This window comes from Hyperolius riggenbachi, chromosome 12 (assembly GCF_040937935.1).
Source record: "Hyperolius riggenbachi isolate aHypRig1 chromosome 12, aHypRig1.pri, whole genome shotgun sequence".
Taxonomy (NCBI): domain Eukaryota; kingdom Metazoa; phylum Chordata; class Amphibia; order Anura; family Hyperoliidae; genus Hyperolius; species Hyperolius riggenbachi.
Window position 1 is genome coordinate 128,649,277 of NC_090657.1, and position 18,936 is coordinate 128,668,212.

The 18,936-nt window shown below is 46.5% G+C and overlaps 1 protein-coding gene across 6 annotated transcripts in view; it reads left to right on the forward strand.

Moving 5' to 3' along the window:
• The window catches only part of MGAT5B (alpha-1,6-mannosylglycoprotein 6-beta-N-acetylglucosaminyltransferase B), a 1,094,162-nt gene that overhangs the window by 319,793 nt on the left and 755,433 nt on the right, over positions 1–18,936 (forward strand). For all 6 annotated transcript variants that reach the window (XM_068263667.1, XM_068263670.1, XM_068263672.1 and 3 more), the window contains one exon: positions 18,316–18,447. In XM_068263667.1, coding sequence (XP_068119768.1) covers positions 18,316–18,447 — 132 coding nt within the window. The remainder of the gene's footprint in view (positions 1–18,315; positions 18,448–18,936) is intronic.

Below are 18,936 nucleotides of genomic sequence, written 5' to 3' on the forward strand. Positions count from 1 at the left end.
ACTTACTAGAATCAGAACAGTCGCTAACTGAAATTTGATTTTTATGATAACAATCCCACTTTAAAGCCCCAAGTCAGGTTTCTGCATTTAGTCTATTTTTAAATATGCTTAAATCCCAATTCTTGGAGAAATGTTTAAATTTTCAATAGCCTTTAAACCAGTAGACACTTTTACCTGTTTCCTTAATGTAAAGATGTTTCCCCACCATGGATGGACCACCATGGAGCATTGTTGCCCCCCTAAAGACCAAGCCATTTTTTACAAATCAGCACTGCACAGGTTTAACGGTTTATTGCTTGGTCATACAACTTACCACCCAAACGAATTTTACCTCTTTTTCTTATCACTAATACAGCTTTCTTTTGGTGATATTTGATTGTTGCTGCGATTTTTAGTTTTTATTATATTCATCAGAAAAGACAGGAATTTTGTCAAAAAAATATTTTTAACTTTCTGTGGTAAAATTTTCAAAATAAAGCAAAATTTCTATACAAGTTTTTGTCCAAATTTATTGTGCTACACGTCTTTGATAAAAAAAAATCCCATAAGTGTATATTTATTGGTTTGGGTAAAAGTTATAACGTTTACAAACTATAGTACAAAAAAGTGAATTTGTGCAGTTTGAAGCAGCTCTGACTTTTCTGAGCACCTGTCATGTTTCTTGAGGTGCTAGAATGCCAGGATAGTATAAATACCCCACAAATTACTCCATTTTGGAAAGAAGATACCCCAAGGTATTCGCTGAGGGGCATGGTGAAATCATAGAAGATTTTATTTTTTGTCATAAGTTAGCAGAAAATTACACTTTGTAACAAAAAAAAATAAAAAAAGGGGTTTCCATTTCTGCTAACTTGTGACAAAAAAAAAAAAATCTGCCACGGACTCACCATGCCCCTCAGTGAATACCTTTCTAAAATTGGGTCACTTGTGGGGTACTTGTACTTCCCTGGCATTTTGGGGGGGAGCTAAATTGTGAGCACCCTTGTAAAGCCTAAAGGTGGTCATTGGACTTTCTCCCACCCAGCATGGGTATGTGTAAAAATACACCCCAAAACACATTAAACTACTTCTCCTGAGTACACGATACCACATATGTGACATTTTTTTGCAGCCTAGCTGTGCAAATGGGCCCAAAGTCCAATGGAAATAGTTTATTTTGTTTTTTCTCACAAAGTGTTATTTTCCATTAACTTGTGACAAAAAAATAAATTCTTCTATGAACTCACCATACCCCTCACGGAATACCTTAGGGTTACTTCTTTTCAAAATGGGGTCACTTGTACTGCCCTGGCATTTTAGGGGCCCTAAACCGTGAGGAATAGTTTGGAAACCAAATGAGTAAAAATGACCTGTCAAATCCTAAAGGTACTCATTGGACTTTGGGCCCCTTTGCACAGCTAGGCTGCAAAAAAGTGTCACACATGTGTTATCCCCATACTCAGGAGAAGTAGTATAATGTGTTTTGGTGTGTCTTTTCACACATACCCATCCTGTATGTGAGACATATCTCTGTGGATGAATTTTTTTTCAATGTTTTTACACAAAGTATGTCATTTACAGAGATATTTCTCCCACCCAGCATAGGCATATGTGAAAAGACACCCCAAAACAAATTATACTACTACTCCTGAGCAGGCATGGGCTGAAATTCGGCTTCGGCTGATCCGGATAGTTACTATCCGGATTTCACCCAGTAATGCTGTGCGGGGTGGGTGGGAGGGTCAAGCTTACCTCTCTGACGTCTTCTTCGCTCGTCCCTCGGCGCCTCCCACGATGCGGTCCATGCGGCATCACGTGACTACAAACACTTCCTCCTTCAACCCGGAAGGAGGAAGTGTTAACAATCATGTGACGGCGGATTGGACCGCATCATGGGGGGCGCCGAGGGACGAGCGAAGAAGACATCAGAGAGGTAAGCTTGACCCCGCCCACCCCGCACAGCATTACTGGGTGAAATCCGGATAGTAACTATCCGGATCACCCGAAGCCATATTTCAGCCCATGCCTGCTCCTGAGTACGGTGATACTACGTATGTGACACTTTTTTGCAGCCTAGCTGTGCAAAAGGGCACAAAGTCCAATGAGCACTTTTAGGCTTTACAGGGGTGCACACAATTTAGCCCACCCAAACAATGCCAGGACAGTAAACACACCCCAGAAATAACCCCATTTTGGAAAGAAGACACTCCAAGGTATCCCACGAGGGGAATAGTGAGTTCATAGAAAATTTTATTTTTTGTCACAAGTTAGCGGAAAATGACACTTTGTGAGAAAAAACAAATACAATCCATTTCTGCTAACTTCTGACAAAAAATAAAATCATCTATGAACTCACCATTCCCCTCAGCGAATACCTTTGGGTGTCTTCTTTCAAAAAGGGGGTAATTTGTGGGGTCTGTCCTAGCATTTTAGAGTCTGCTCAATCATTACATGTATGGCCAGCATTAGAAGTTTCTGCTATACTCCATATATTGAGCATACGGGTGATGCACTTTTTTTTTTATAAAAGGAAAAATGAACAGCAAAGATTCTCTCATTCACATTGATCAATGGGGATGAAAAAATATCTGCCGAAAAATGTGAAAAAAAGAGGGGCATAGCGTCTGCCAGGACATAGGAGCACCGCCCAAACTGTTCCACACCCACTCTGCTTGTATGCCCTGGCAAACCCGATTAATCCATTCACATTGATCGTTGTGGATGAAAAAAAACATTGCCAATTTTGATACAAAGTGCTTGCCAAAGCATAGGAACTCCAACACTGCCCCTCAGTTCATATGCCTTGGCAAACGTATCTTACTGCTGAGGAGAAATCTCATCCTGCAGCACTGCATGCACCGACTTGTGTGTAACCTGACAGAAGCGCAATGCTTCTGTCAGGTTGCACCATCAGTGCTGCAGCTGGTTGGTCGGTCGGTCCACCTGGAAGGGTAAAGGATGGAAAAAGAGAGAAAAAAAAACAAAACAAAAAAAAACAAGCAAGCAGCAATGCAATAAATTCATTAACATTAACTTTGATAAACTTTATTGAACCTTTTTAACCAAACATTAACATTTGGAACTTTTAACTTTTTTGCTTACCTGTTTTTTTTTGTTTGTTTTTTTTTTTACTTACCTTCTGAGGACAAACTTCTCCTTCCCCATGGGACAGTGTGCAAAGCGCACATCGCACAGAGATGTGGCGAAGTACACTATACACTTTGTCCCTAGTGAAAGGAAAGGTTTCTGGCAGCCCTGTGTATTTGGGTCTCTCAAAACCTGATGTCCGGTTTCACACTGCATATTGGCGTATCCGGTGGGTCGCGCCTGCCACACCGCGTCGCCAAAAACAGACCTTCAGGGAATACCGCGTTAGTACATAGTATTCCCTGTCTGGCATTCAGCCAAGTAGGAAGTAATCTTTGCGTCGATCTTAGACTAACATGATATCCAGGCTGACGCAAATCGTCGCTGGAGCCGCGCAGTAACTTAGGTATGCACTAGCATTAAGTCAACCACTTCTTGTGTAGTGGGAACCGCAAAGTGGGACTTTTGCTAGGCAATTTGCTGCAACGCATCACGCCAGTGTGAAAGAGCCCTGAGAGACTCTTTTGTGCCTACTGCTATGTCTCAAGTTTCCTACTCTGATAATGGATCTGCGAGTGATACTTCTCGAAACACTCCTCTGTGCATAGGGCAGACTGGGACAGGTGGGACAGTAAACAGTGGTGTCACACCTCATTCCAGCCTTCTTACAGACACGACAATGTTTTCTTAGGGTGCGTTGACCTGGGGTACTCGGAAAGACATAAGCATAGTGCCTTTCATGTAACAAGCTAACGCCATCAGGGGGTTCGGCCACGGCCCCTCCTTTATACAGGAGTTCCGAAACGATCTCTTCCTGAAATTGAAGGAAGGTTCCTGTTGTTCTTCCAGCCTTACTGTAGAGAACAAAGCTGTTGTAAATTGCCAATTGAATCAAATAAACAGACACTTTCTTATACCAGTGTCTGGTCCTTCAGGAAACTAAATAGGGAGCCAACATCTGGTCGTTGAAGTCCACCCCTCCCATGCTTAAATTATAGTCGTGGACGGCGAGGGGCTTTTCAACTACTCCAGTTGCTCGTTCAATTTGGACTGGCGCATCTCCGTGAATTGTGGACAGATGGTAAACGTCCCTCTTGTCCTTCCATTTCACTGCAAGAAGGTCTTCGTTACACAAGGCAGCCCTCTCCCCCCATGCAAATCGAGTAGTAGTGAGCCGATGGGGTAATCCCCGGCGACTAGGTGGCACGGTGCCACAGTAGGAAATTCCCACTATCTTCAAATGCTAATAGAGGGCCACACTTGTGCAGTAGTTGTCCACGTAGAGATGGTACCCCTTGTGGAATAAGGGTGACACCAAGTTCCACACAATCTTGCCACTGCACCCCAGGTAGTCAGGGCATCTGACTGGCTCCAATGTTGAGTCTTTACCCTCATAGACCCTAAAACGATATGTATAACCTGTGGCCCTTTCACAGAGCTTATACAGCTTGACCCCATACTGGGCTCGCTTGCTTGGGATGTACTGCTTAATGCCAAGGCGCCCGGTAAAATGTGTCAGGGATTCGTCTTTGCAGATGTTCTGTTCGGGGGTGTAAGCATCTGGAAATTTTAATGACAGGTGGTCTCTGAGGGGCTGAATTTTGTGGAGCCAGTCATAAGCAGGGAGGCCTCTTGGATGACAGATTGTGTTGTCATTAAAGTGCGGGAAGAGCAGGATGGTCTCAAAATGTGCCCTGGACATGGCAGTAGAGTACATGGGCATTAGTGTTGCTCGGATACCCCCGATCACGGATTAGAATAAATCCAGCCACGGCAGTCCTAAAATCCGGGGAGGCGGTGATTGTGACCTGTATTTGAAACTGACTTACGAATTCGACTGAGGTCGTGATCCGGATTTAACTTTAACCATTTCAGCCCGCAGGGATTTTTCACCTTATGCATCAGAGCAATTTTCACCTCCTATTCATCCGCTATTAACTTTATCACTACTTAACACAATTTATTGATCTATATCTTGTTTTTTTCTGCCACTAATTAGGCTTTCTTTGGGGGGGGGGGGGTACATTTTGCTAAGAATTATTTTTTTATAAATGCATTTTAACAGGATTAATAAGAAAAAAATGTAAAAAATTCATTATTTCTCAGTTTTCGTCCATCATAGCTTTAAAATAATCCACGCTACCATAATTAAAACCTATGTATTTTATTTCCCTGTTTGTCTCGGTTATGACACCATTTAAATTTTGTCCCTATCACAATGTATGGCGCCAATATTTTATTTGGAAATAAAGGTGCATTTTTTTCCGTTTTGCGCCATCACTATTTACAAGCTTATAATTTAAAAAATGTTCATAGTATACCCCTTTAAAATGCATATTTAAAAAGTTCAGACCCTTGGGGTTTTTTTTGTTTTTTTTTTTATTGTAATTTTTTTTTCTCCCATTAAAATTTCTATTTGGGTAATATTTTGGTGTGGGAAATAAACAGTTAATTTTTAATGTTATTATATGTGTAAATTGTAATGTAAAAAATATGTAGATGTAGTTTTACTACCTTGAGTTTTTTTTCTCCTTGTGCTTCTCGCTAACAGGAAGCACAAGGAGAACGCAGAAAATTTTATGTGCATAAAGACTGAAGCCTCTAGTAAGAGCGCTTCGTTTTTTCTGCTGGGGACACGGATCGGTGATCGGGAACCATGTTCCCGTTCACTGATCCCAGGGCTACCGGGGGACAGTACGGAGGCACGGGGGCACACCCGCGATCGCGTGCGGGAGCGTGCCGAAGCGCGGCACCACAGCAGAGCAGCCGCCTGGACATGAGCATCACGTCTTAGCGGCAGAAATGGTTAATGTTAATAGCAAAGCCTCCATACAAGCTACAATCCCCAAAATTGCATGGATTATATAGGTGATCAGTGTTTACAACGTAAACATTTTTTTTTTCAAAAAGACCTTATAGTTTTTGATCAAATCGAATTTAAAGTTTCAAATGAAAAGAGTATTTGTGATTAACCACTTTACCTCCATGCGTACGAATTTCTCCGTCCCTTTTTCCATCCTTTCACCCCCAGGGACGTACTTTCCGCGCTACCGCGCTCCCGCTCGCTCTAGCGCGCACTCCCGATCGTAAATACGCCGCCGGCCGCTCGCCCGGAGATCAATGAACGGGAAAATCCATTCCCGTTCGTTGATCTAAGCCCCGCAATGATCCACTGCTTCTCCGCTAAGCAGCGCGATCATTGTGAAAAACAAAAACTTTCTCAGCCTCCTAGTACTTCCTGCAAGCGTCCGGAAGGACGCTTGCAGGTTGCATTAAACAAAAAGTTACTGTTGCCATCTTGTGGCCAAATAGTAAAACTACACCCTAAAGCATTTTTTACATACAAATAAATTAGTTTTACACTAAAATTATTTTCCTATTTTCCCATTAAAACACATTTAGAATAAAATAATTCTTGGCATTATGTCCCACCTAAAGAAAGCCTAATCGGTGGCGAAAAATAGTTCATTTCATTGCGATAAGTAATAATACAGTTATAGACGAATGAATGGAAGGAGCGCTGAAAGGTGAAAATTGCTCTGGTGGTAAAACCCCTTAGTTGGGAAGTGGTTAAAAACTGCCAAAACCCGCCGATTTTAGCGGTTGATAGCAAAGCCCCCTTACATTGTAGAAACACCATATTTGCAAGGTATGTTAAGAAGAGTAGTGAGAACAAGAGGAAAAAAATATTTCAAAAAGCCCTTATAGTTTATGAGAAAATTGATTTTAAAATTAATGAAGCAAAACCCGCCGACTTTAACAGTTAATAGCAAGACCACTTACATGCTAGATACACAAAATTTGCAGGATATGTTAAAAAGAACAATGGGAAAAAATAATCTTTTCCTATTTTTTAAGCTTTTTTATGGTCAGAGGGTGGGAAATTAAAAAAAAATGATGTGGGGTCCACCTTACTGAGCATATTTAACCCCTTGTCCCCCATGCAGGCTGCGAAAGCCAGAATGCAGAGCTCCAACCGACTGGGGCTTCGCACCCTGAGTTATACCAGCCTGCATGGCCCATGGTATGGGAGGGCTCTGGGGGGAGGGGCAGCCAAGCCTTCCCCCTCCCCCCTGGATCCCTGTCCAATCCATGGACAAGGGGCTCTTCCCTACCTCCGGTGCCCCAGGAAGAGGTGGGGGCAACGACTCCCAGGGGGGTTCATGGTGGCATCTGGGAGTCCCCTTTAAGAAGGGGACCCCAGATGCCTGCCCCCTCCCAGGAGAAATGAGTATAGGGGTGCAAAGTACCCCTTACCCATTTCCACAAAGGGTTAAATCAAAGAAAAACACAACGACGAGTAAAGTGTTTTAATTTTAACCAGAAATACTTACCTGTACCTTTAAAAAAAATGTTCCCATGCCAATATCCTTGGAAATGTCCCACACCAATATTCTCTATCTTGCGATCTTAAAGTTGATTGAAGATCTCCGCTGGCCGCCGCCACACATTCTGCCCCCACCGAACCACTCTCAGCTATACTAAGTATAGCTGAGAGCCAAAAGCATCTTTAAATTTTGCTCCAAGGCTCCCTATTGGTTCCTTAACAGACCAATGGGCATCAGGAGGAATCCCATTGGTCGATAAGGAACCAATGTGGAGCCTTGGAGGGAAATTAAAGATGCTTTGGCTCTCAGCTATACGAAGTATAGCTGAGAGCGCATCCTATGCGCACGCTATATTGCCAGCCCCCGCTGTCCTCCCCACCTGCCCACACCTATCACCCTCAGCCATGTTGGCACCCAATGTGCATGGGTGTGGGTGACAGATATGGGAGGCAGGGAGTCTTCTATATACATATAAAAAGAGTGGCAATAACTGAACAGGGGAATGGCATGCCCAAGCCTCAAAGGTTCCCCGCACCTTGGGATCCAATTGTAGCAAAAAGACCAGTTGGAGGCTGGCACTTCCAAAAAATATAAAGCTCTTTTATTGATTCATCAATAAAAACATGTGGCTATACGGCAGGGAGGCAGGGAGGACAGCGGGAACTGGCGGTATAGCATCCGCATAGGACGCACTCTCAGCTATACTTAGTATAGCTGAGAGCTGCGGCAGGGAGCGTCGTGTGTGACGACGGCCGGGGGAGATCTTCAGTCAACTTCAGAAGATCGCAAGATAGAGGATATTGGCATGGGACATTTCTGAGGATATTGGCGTGGGAACATTTTTTTTAAAGGTACAGGTAAGTATTTCTGGTTAATTACGAATATTAAAATACTTTTCTCGTTGTTGTGTTTTTATTTAATTTAACCCTTTGTGGAAATGGGTAACTAATTTCTCCTGAGAAAGGGGCAGGCATCTGGGGTCCCCTTCTTAAAAGGGACTCCCAGATGCCACCATGAACCCTCCCCCAGGGAGTCGTCACCCCTACCTCCTCCTTGGACACCGGAGGTGGGAAAGAGCCCATTGTCCATGGATTGGACAGGGCTCTGGGGGGAAGGAGGGGAAGGCTTGGCCGTCCCTCTCCCCCCTCTCCCCCCCCTATACCATGGACCATGCAGGCTGGTATAGCTCAGGGTGCGAAGCCCCCGTCGGCCGGGGCTCTGCATTTTGGCTATCTCAGCCTGCATGGGGGACAAGGGGTTAGTTAAATATGCTCGGTAGGGGGGACAACCCCGTAATTTTATTTTAAAAAATTTCCCACCCTCTGAAGATTAGAAAAAAAAAATTTAAATTATTTTTTCCCACTGTTCTTTTTAATATATCGTGCAAAATTTGTGTTTCTAGCATGTAAGGGGGTTTAACCGTATTAATCGCTAAAGCCAGTTTTGCTACATTAACTAACTGTCATTTACGCATTTAAATGTATACTTTTTTCCTTTGAAACTTTAAAATCCATTTTCTCAAAAACTATAAGGTCTTTTTGAAAAAAATGTTTTTCCTCTTGTTCCCACTATTCTTCTTAACATATCTGGAAAATTTGGTCGGCAGGTTTTCAGGTGCTAATCATGGATATTTTTTCCGTGATCATGGCCGTGATCACGGTCCAAATACTTGGAATAATGGCTGAATTCGTGATTGACTGCCGTGATTGATTCCCGATCACAGATTCGGATCACGATGTCGGACACGGAAAAAATGGCGGTGATAAATTGTGTGGCGTAATGGTTGTTCTCTGCCACAGCTAAGTCGTAGCGATCCTTGGTGAAAAACAGATGAAAAGCGTCTAGGGCTGATCCTAGATGATCTGTCTCCACCTGGACTCCAGACTGGGCAGTGAAAGGGGGCACTACGGGTGCGGCGGAATCTGGGGAATTCCAATCTGGGTTAGCCAGCACCTCTAAGAGGCTAGGTGTACTACTGGCCCATGTTTTTGGTGGCTGCGACCGGGGTCTTACTGCACATGCCTCCAAACCCATTTCAACTGCCATGCCGGTGCTCGCCACTTCACCAGGGTCTACGGCAGTACTGGTTACAAGTTCAGGATGTGCTGCGCTGCTGGTGCATGCCTCACCATGAAATTCTAGATCAGCACTAGCACCACTCTGCTGCTTTTGAGGTTGATCCTGCACCACCTGCAGTCTTATGACTTGAGGTCGGGTACACCTGGGGCTAGCAGGGATCCCAACCTCATCATCGTCGCTATCGGTCAGAGAGCCACTGTTTTCTACAGGTTCAATTTCTGACCCGGATGATTTGTCAAATGAAAAGTCCCAATCACTCTCACCCGCCTCGGCCAGAATCCTGTAGGCCTCTTCCAGGGAATGCCCCTTTCTTGCCATTTTGGGCTGCTAAATTTAGGGGGTATCCCTCTGAGACTACCCAGGAAAGAGAGCACACTTACCTAGCAAAAAAGAGTGCTTGTGAAGTCAAAAGCTGCGATTGCTCAGTTTTGATAACAAAAAAATCTAAACTGATCTTTAGAGTGCCACAGCTATTGTGCTGTGTTTTTGCAGTGATCAGAAAAAAACAAAATTCTGTCACTGCGGTGGGGCAGACTGAACGCAAGTGCGGCCGAATGCTCAGGCCTGATCGGGCAAACTAAGGAGTCTACACTAAGGTGACACTAAATGTGCGTACAAATGCACTACTTCTGCCAACGACAGGTCCATCAGACTCTCCCGCTGGGCGGACGTTCAGCCGATAGTGATGTCGCGAACCTCCGATTTTCGGCTCGCGAACACAGTTTGCGAACTTCCGCGGAAGGTTCGGTTCGCGGAAAAGTTTGCGAACCGCAATAGACTTCAATGGGGAGGCGAACTTTGAAAAATAGAAAAAATTATACTGGCCACAAAAGTGATGGAAAACATGTTTCAAGGGGTCTAACACCTGGAGGGGGGCATGGCGGAGTGGAATACATGCCCAAAGTCCCGGGGAAAAATCTGGATTTGACGCAAACCAGCGTTTTAAGGGCAGAAATCACATTGAATGCTAAATTGCAGGCCTAAAGTGCTTTAAAACATCTTGCATGTGTATACATCACTCAGGGAGTTTAATTAGAATACTGCTTCACACTGACACACCAAACTCACTGTGTAACGCACCGCAAACAGCTGTTTGCGTAGTGACGGCCGTGCTGGACTGGTGCGCACCGTGGCGAGAGTGTAGGCTGTGGCGGTTTTCAAGCCCATATGGTCGCCGAGCTCTGGTAGCTCAATGATAGAACAACAGTGACTGTCCAGCTGATCAAATTTGGTCTGACCACAATGAAGCAACGACCTTATTATCTTTTGTGTGCCACCCCCACCCGAGACACTAAAATAGCCGGCGGTCATTGCTTCATTGTGATACGCAAGCCCCTTCACCGCGGCAAGGTAATGATCACGAAGGGGGATGGGCACATGTACATGCCTTTTGTTTTTTTTTTGTTGCAGCCGCCCGCAGTGCAGCCAGAAAAATTAGGCAGGCATGTACACGCACCAGAAAAATGAGTGTAGCAGCCGCTGCTAACAGCGGCCTTAAAAATTCAGGAATCCGCCTAGAGTCCTGGACCCTGTTGGTGGTGGCGGAGAAGGCAAGTGGCCTGCAGGCAGAGATGCTGTGTGTGGGGACTGACTTAGTCTTCGGTCGTGCAGTAGCCCTCCGGGATCCATGTCTCATTCATTTTGACAAAGGTCAGGTACTGAACACTGTCGTGACTTAGGCGACTTCTCTTCTCAGTGACAACGCCTCCAGCTGCACTGAAGGTCTTTTCTGACAGGACGCTTGCGGCAGGGCAAGAGAGAAGTTGGATGGCAAATTGGGACAGCTCTGGCCACAGGTCAAGCCTGCGCAACCAGTAGTTCAAGGGTTCATAGTCGCTGCTCGCAGTGTCTACATCCACACTCAAGGCCAGGTAGTCGGCTACCTGCCGGTCCAGACGTTGGTGGGGGATGGATCCGGAAGGACTATGGCGAGGAGTTGGACTAAAGAATGTCCGCATGTCCGACATCACCCTGAGATCGCTGGAGCGTCCTGTCCTTGCCTGCGTGGACTTGGGAGGAGGAGGATTACTGCCAGTGGTACCATGATTGCGTTGTGCTGCCACATCACCCTTAAACGCATTGTAAAGCATCATTGCCAGCTTGTTCTGCAAGTGCTGCATCCTCTCCACCTTCTGTTGAGTTGGTAACAGGTCCGCCACTTTGTGCCTGTAACGAGGGGCTAGTAGCGTGGCCACCCAGTACAGGTCATTCCCCTTGAGTTTTTTTTATACGGGGGTCCCTCAACAGGCTGGACAACATGAAAGAGGCCATCTGCACAAAGCTGGATGCAGACGTACTCTCCATCTCCTCTTTCTCTTCCTCAGTGACGGCACGCAACTCCTCTTCCTCCCCCCAGCCACGAACAATACCATGGGAACGTGGAGCAGCAGAAGCCCCCTGTGGCGGCTGCCGCGGTTGTTCTTCTTCCGCCGCCTCTTCCTCCTCCACAGAAACACCTTTCTCATCATCAGAGTCTGACTCCTCTCCTTCCCCACACGACTCCTCTTCTTCCTCCTCCTCCCCCCTCTGTGCTGCCGCAGGTGTTGAGGAAACATCTGGTTCGGATGAAAACGCTCCCACGACTCCTCCTGCCGTAACTGTTCTCGTTCACACTCCTCCACAGCTGTATCCACCACTCTACGCACGGCACGCTCCAGGAAGTAAGCGTAGGGGATCAAGTCGCTGATGGTGCCCTCAGCGCGACTCACCAGTTTGGTCACCTCCTCAAAGGGCTCCATGATCCTGCATGCATTTCGCATCAGTGTCCAGTTGTTGGGCCACAGCATCCCCATCTTCCCAGATTGTGTCCTTGTACTGTAATTATACAGGTACTGGGTGATGGCTTTCTCCTGGTCTAGCAGGCGAGAGAACATGAGCAGGGTGGAATTCCAGGGAGTCGGGCTATCGCAAATGAGGCGTCTCACCGGCAAGTTGTTTCTACGCTGAATGTCCGCAAAGCGTGCCATGGCCGTGTAAGATCGCCTGAAATGCCCACACAACTTCCTGGCCTGCTTCAGGACATCCTCTAAGCCTGGGTACTTGGACAAAATCTTTGCACGACCAGATTCAGCACATGTGCCATGCAGGGTACATGTGTCAGCTTTCCCAAATTCAACGCGGAAATGAGATTGCTGCCGTTGACACACACCACGTTGCCGATCTCCAGCTGGTGCGGGGTCAGCCATTGCTCCACCTGTTTGTTAAAGAGACTCCGTAACAAAAATTTCATCCGGTTTTCTTCCATCCTACAAGTTCCAAAATCTATTCTAATGTCTTTTGGCTTACTGCAGCACGTTCTACTATCACCATCTCTGTAATAAATCAACGTATCTCTCTCCTGTCAGACTTGTCGGCCTGTGTCTGGAAGGCTGCCAAGTTCTTCAGTGTTGTGATTCTGTGATGCATCTCCCCCCTCCAGGCCCCTCTCTGCACACTGCCTGTGTGTTATTTAGATTAGTGCAGCTTCTCTCTGCTCTATTATCTTTTACAAGCTGGATAAATCCTCCTCTGAGCTGGCTGGGCTTTCACATATTGAGGAATTACATACAGGCACAGCTGTCTGCACTCTGCAGGAAGAAACAGCCTGACACTTCAGTGGAAGATAGCTGCAGGGGGAAAGAAACGCACAAATGATCTCTTGAGATTAAAAAGGAAGGCTGTATACAGCCTGATTGTGTATGGATGTATTTTCTATGTGTGGACATACTGTACATCAACCTACTTCCTGTTTTGGTGGCCATTTTGTTTGTTTATAAACAAACTTTTTAAAACTGTTTTTAATCACTTTTAATGCGGCGGGGAGCAGCGAAATTGTGACAGAGGGTAATAGGAGATGTCCCCTAACGCACTGGTATGTTTACTTTTGTGCGATTTTAACAATACAGATTCTCTTTAAGAGCAGCCAGGAGAGCTGCTCCAGTGTGACACTCCGCTTTGAGGCAAGATATGTCTAAGACTGCGTGACACCGTCATACCTGGCATGCAGCATAGGCCCTGGGGTGCGGGGGCTGTGTAGCTGGAGAGGAGATCGCGGCACCAGCGAAGGAGGAGGAGGATGATGACGACAGCGAAGAGAATGTAGCAGGCGGAGAGGAGGTGGCAGGAGGCCTGCCTGCAAGCCGTGGAGGTGTGACAAGTTAGTCCGCTGCGCAGCCACGTGCTCCCTGCTTGCTGCCATTGGTCATCAGGTTGACCCAATGGGCTGTGTACGTAATATAGCGGCCCTGCCCGTGCTTGGCAGACCAGGCATCCGTGGTCAGGTGGACCCTTTACCCAACGCTCTCCGCAATAGATGACACCACTTGCCTCTCAACTGCACGGTACAGTTTGGGTTTGGCCTTTTATGAAAAATAATTGCGGCCTGGTATCTTCCACTGTGGTGTACCAATGGCCACAAACTTACGGAAAGCCTCTGACTCCACCAGCTTGTATGGTGATAGCTGGCGAGCTAATAGTTCCGCCACGCCAGCTGTCAAGACGCTGGGCAAGAGGGTGACTGGCAGACATTTGCGTCTTACGCTCAAATCCTTCCTTTACGGACAGCTGAGTACTGCTGTGGGCAGAGGAGAAGGAACCGCTCAAGGGCAGAGTCGGTGTGGAGGAGGGTGGCTGTGAAGGTGCAAGGGAGAAAGCGGCTGAAGAAGATGATGCACCTAAAGGAGGAAGAGGAGAAGGAGGGTGGCTTGTCTTTTGGGTGCTGCTTTTCCTCAGGTGTTCTTGCCATAGCTGGTTGTGCCTTTTCTCCAGGTGCCTTCGTAAGGCACTTGTCCCTACGTGAGAGTTGGCCTTTCCACGGCTCAATTTTTGCTGGCAGAGAGAACAGATGGCTTTGCTCCGATCTGAGACACACATATTAAAACATTTCCAAACAGCTGAGCCCCCCTGGGGTGATGGCGCTACGGTGGCATCAGCAGCTGACGTTGAGGGGCATGTTGGCTGGGTGTCCATAGCTGGCGAAACATGGCGTCAGACTCTGCCCCCAGCTGTTTCTGAGGATGAGCTCCCTCTGCTTCTATCATGGAGTCATCTCCTCCTACTCCTCTCTGACTCCCCCTCTGAACTGTCCCCCTGGTCACCTCCTCTACTGGGAACATACGTGGCATCCGTATAATCATCATCAAAATCCTCCTGCCCAGCTTCGCTTTCCTCAGACAACTCCACAACTGCACCAACTTCAGGTGGTTCATCATCCCCCTCCTCACACGTTACGTCCATACTATCGCCACCTAACTCAGACGTATGAGGTGGTGTACCTGCGCCTTCTTCTTCTTGTTGCAGTAGTGGCTGTGAATCAGTGATTTCACCACCACCACCAAACAACTCCTGCAAAGTGTCAAATGCTGCGGATGTGGTGCTTGTACTAGCGCTGGTGGCACTGGCTGCAGGAGATGAGGTGTTCTGTGTTAAATACTCAACCACTTCCTCACAATTTTGGGAAGTGATGGCACATGCCTTCTTCTGAGCACTGTATTTTGGGCCAGGTCCGCACGAAATCACAGCAACACCACCTCGCACAGACCTGCCGGTGCCAGGTGGCCTTCCTCTGGGTCTGGCTCTACCTCTTCCTCTACCTGGTTTGTCCATTTTGTCGATCTCGGGGGGATGCTAGGTATATGCAGTGAGGTGAGTTCACTCAAAAGAAAAGGTAGTTATATGCAGTGAGGTGGGTTCACTCAACAATAAAGGTAGTTAGATGCAGTGAGGTGGGTTCACTGAACAGTAAAGGTAGTTATATGCAGTGAGCTGGGTTCACTCAACACAACAGGTAGTTATATGCAGTGAGGTGGGTTCACTGAACAATAAAGGTAGTTATATGCAGTGATGTGGGTTCACTCAACAGTAAAGGTAGTTATATGCAGTGAGGTGGGTTCACTGAACAGTAAAGGTAGTTAGATGCAGTGAGATGGGTTCACTCAACACAACAGGTAGTTAGATGCAGTGAGCTGGGTTCACTCAACACAACAGGTAGTTATATGCAATGAGCTGGGTTCACTCAACACAACAGGTAGTTAGATGCAGTGAGCTGGGTTCACTCAACACAACAGGTAGTTAGATGCAGTGAGCTGGGTTCACTCAACACAAAGCTTAGTATATGCAGTGATAAGATGGGTTAAGTAAACACAAGGGGGGTGGTCAGGGCCTGATCTAATGAGTGAGACTGACAAGTGTTGACAGGTGATCAGGGGATGAAAAGAAGGCTGTTACACAGGGGAGTTCTAGATAAACAATAGCAGGGGGGGGGGGGGGTTGTCAGAGGGGGATATGAGGGCAGGGGGTTGATACGGTGCTCACAGGGGACTGATTAGGACCTGATCTAATGAATGAGTGACAGGGGGTGACAGGTGCTGACAGGAGGTGACAGTGAGTGACAAGGGGGGGGGATTAGTTGTAAACAATGCACTGGGGGTAATCAAAGGGGAGATCTGAAGGCGATCAGGGGGTCAGATGTGCCTATATGTGGTGCAAATGTGTGCTGTTTCTACAGGGCTGCTTGTCCTCTCTGGTGGTTGATCGACGCAGAAGAGACCACCAGAGAAGGAGGCAGCCTGTATAATACATGTTGTTTACTAAACAACATGCATTATACTCCTTTCATTGGGCAGATCGTATCTTAACAGCCCGCCGGCAATTGCCTGCAAACCACTGCTCCAGGACCTTACATCGATCGGCGTTGGGCGGTCCTGGGGCTGCTGCCGCGGCCACGCCTGTCGGCGTGACGTGGTTGGCAAGTGGTTAAAGTAAAAACTGGTAGTCCCGAGGTACATGAAGTACAATGAAAACTTGTCAATGATTAAAACTCTTCCCCACTGTAATGATCAGTTCAGCTGCCTGCGCAGGCAGGCAGCTTTTTGACCACTGTTCAGGTCTGCATTCTGCAGGTCTCTGGAAGAGAGACCTTTTGTCAGTTTTGCAGCTTGCTGCTGTTAGGGAATTTGCATACGTTGGTCATGCAAATTTCCTAGCCACATCCTCTGGAGGTTTGTACTATAAATACCATGTGATATCACAGACCTGGGCTGGTCATAAAGGTTAGTCCTGTGAAACACTCCTGGAGTGTCAGCCTTGCTCATTGTTTAAAGATTAGCTTAGAGTAATTCCTGGGACTGCACTAGGCAGATTCCCTAGTGCAGTTAGGATTGCATATCTGTTTTGTTTGTCTGTTGCGATTGTTCTGTCCCAGCGGTGGTCGACAGGAAGTCGTTCTGATCTTTGTTCTTGGAGTATAGCTGGAGCAGCGGTTGCTACCAGCTATCTCATCTAATCTGGCTTGCCTGAATCGCACTCGCCTAGCGCTAGTGCTGTGGATCCGTCTGATATCCATCTCTCTTGCTGTTATCTCTCACTTATTCCTGTTTTCGTGTATCTGTCTTGTCTGCTACGAACGCTTGCTGGAGGCTCGGTGAGGTAACCGTTAAGTAAGCGCTCGCGTCCTCTGTTTCATGTTTGTCTGTCGGTGGTTAGTTAGGCGTGCTTGTCTCTGTTGTGCTTAACACGTGGAGACCGCGCATAAACGCGTGCACTATTGCGAATGAGTGCGGTGTTCGCGTTTAGTTAGCGTTTGTTATTTTCCTTATTTTCTCATTGTATCATTTGCTGTGCCTTTGCTACTCTCGTGCTCTGCCTTGCTGTAGCCTTGTGTCACTTCTGGCAATCGCCTCTCCCGCGATAGCGTTCCTACTTCATATCTGCTGTTGTGTATGCATCGTCGCGGGTTGGCGACTAGTTTGGTGCACACACATACAATCTGTCCCTTTGCTTAATCTCTTCGCAATCACTTCTCTTGCGATTGCGTTCTCACTTGGTTTCCTCCGTTGTGTGTCCGTCGTCGCAGGGTGGCGGCTAGATTGGTGGACATACATACATTCCTCATCTGTGCTTATTCAGTCTTGTGTCTCTGTTAGCAATCGCCATCTCTAGCGATTGCCTTCTCACCTGTTCTTCATGGTTGTGTGTTCATCGTCGCAGGGTGGCGACTAGATTGGTGGACACACATACCCTCTGTCACTTTGATCTCTCTCTTTCAGGGCTATCTTGCCCTGCGTTTCTTCCCTTCGTGCAATTCCTGACTGGCGTGTGTGGCAGGGCAGAGGAGCTGTTCCTCTGCACTCCACAGCTCCACCTGCCGACAGGAATTTCCCTCTACAGGTGCATTGCACCTTTTGCTGGGTTCCCTCAAATTATACGCTTGTGGAGGATTTCCGCAGTGTCAGCACACGTCTTCTGCGCTGATCACGGAGAGAATTCCACAATCGTTACACCCACTGTACAAAAAGTGTTTTGTTTGTTGTCATCCCATCACTCTAGGAGAGAGATTTCTCTAGACAGGAAGTGATGGAGATTCTCACAGTTGGGGACACAAGACAGCATGAAAAATTTAAGCGTTATTAAACTTCTGTCGCACTTTCCAGAACTAAAACTGTAACTGGGCTTTCAAGTTTTATAAGCAGTCTCCGACCACAAGGATCAAAAGTGAACTGGACAGTCACTTGAGGGATGATAGTGTAACTAATCATTTAGTGTAACAAGAGTTTTCACTGGTTATAGTGACTCATAGAATGAACAACTATTTAATTCCTTTGAATTTTTGTGTTTGAAGGTAGACTTACTGTATGTATGAATTTAAATATCCTGTAGTTAACAGGATGCCTTACATTTGGTTTTCCCAGCTAACCATCTAGCATAACAAAAAGTTTTCACTGGTAAGGGCCTTAGAGTGACATATAGAATAAACACTACCGTATTTCATTTCTTCGAAGTTTTGTGTGTAGGGTAGACTGATGCATGAACATAGATATCCTGTTGCTGTTATGCTTCCCTAAGAGAATTCTCTTTTGTATTTCAGTTACCTAGGTGTCCCACCTGGAAGAGGAAATTGTCCATTGATAGAACCATTACATTTTCATCTTATATACACAGACTATCATGGTATGCAGCAAATGAAACAGCACATGGGCCTCTCTTTCAGGAAATATAGGTAAGAGATGATGCTATCAGTGACCACTGACCACGAATTAAGAAACGCTCCCTGACTCTATCCATCCTCCTTTACCCTTGACTTCTTACTTCCATTTAGCTTAAATAAGACACATGACGTTACTTCAACTGACCATATCTTCCTATTTAAGGGAAACCAGAGATGATAAAAGATAAAAATGTTATACATACCTGGGGCTTCTTCCAGCCCCATGCTCACAGATCGCTCCCACGCTGCCATCCTCAGTCTTATTCTGCACCAGGACCGGGTCTGCCAGTTGCGGCCAGTCTGGCGTAAGAGAAGTGCGATCTCTACGTATCTCTCTGATGGCTGTGCACTTCTCTTGCGCAGACTGGCTGCGACTGGCAGAACTTATTGGACCCGGTACCGGAGCTGGAGAAGACTAAGGACGGCGGTGTGGGAGCGATCCGTGTACATGGGGCTGGAGCAAGCCCCAGGTATGAGTAAAATGTTTGTTTTATCGTGTCT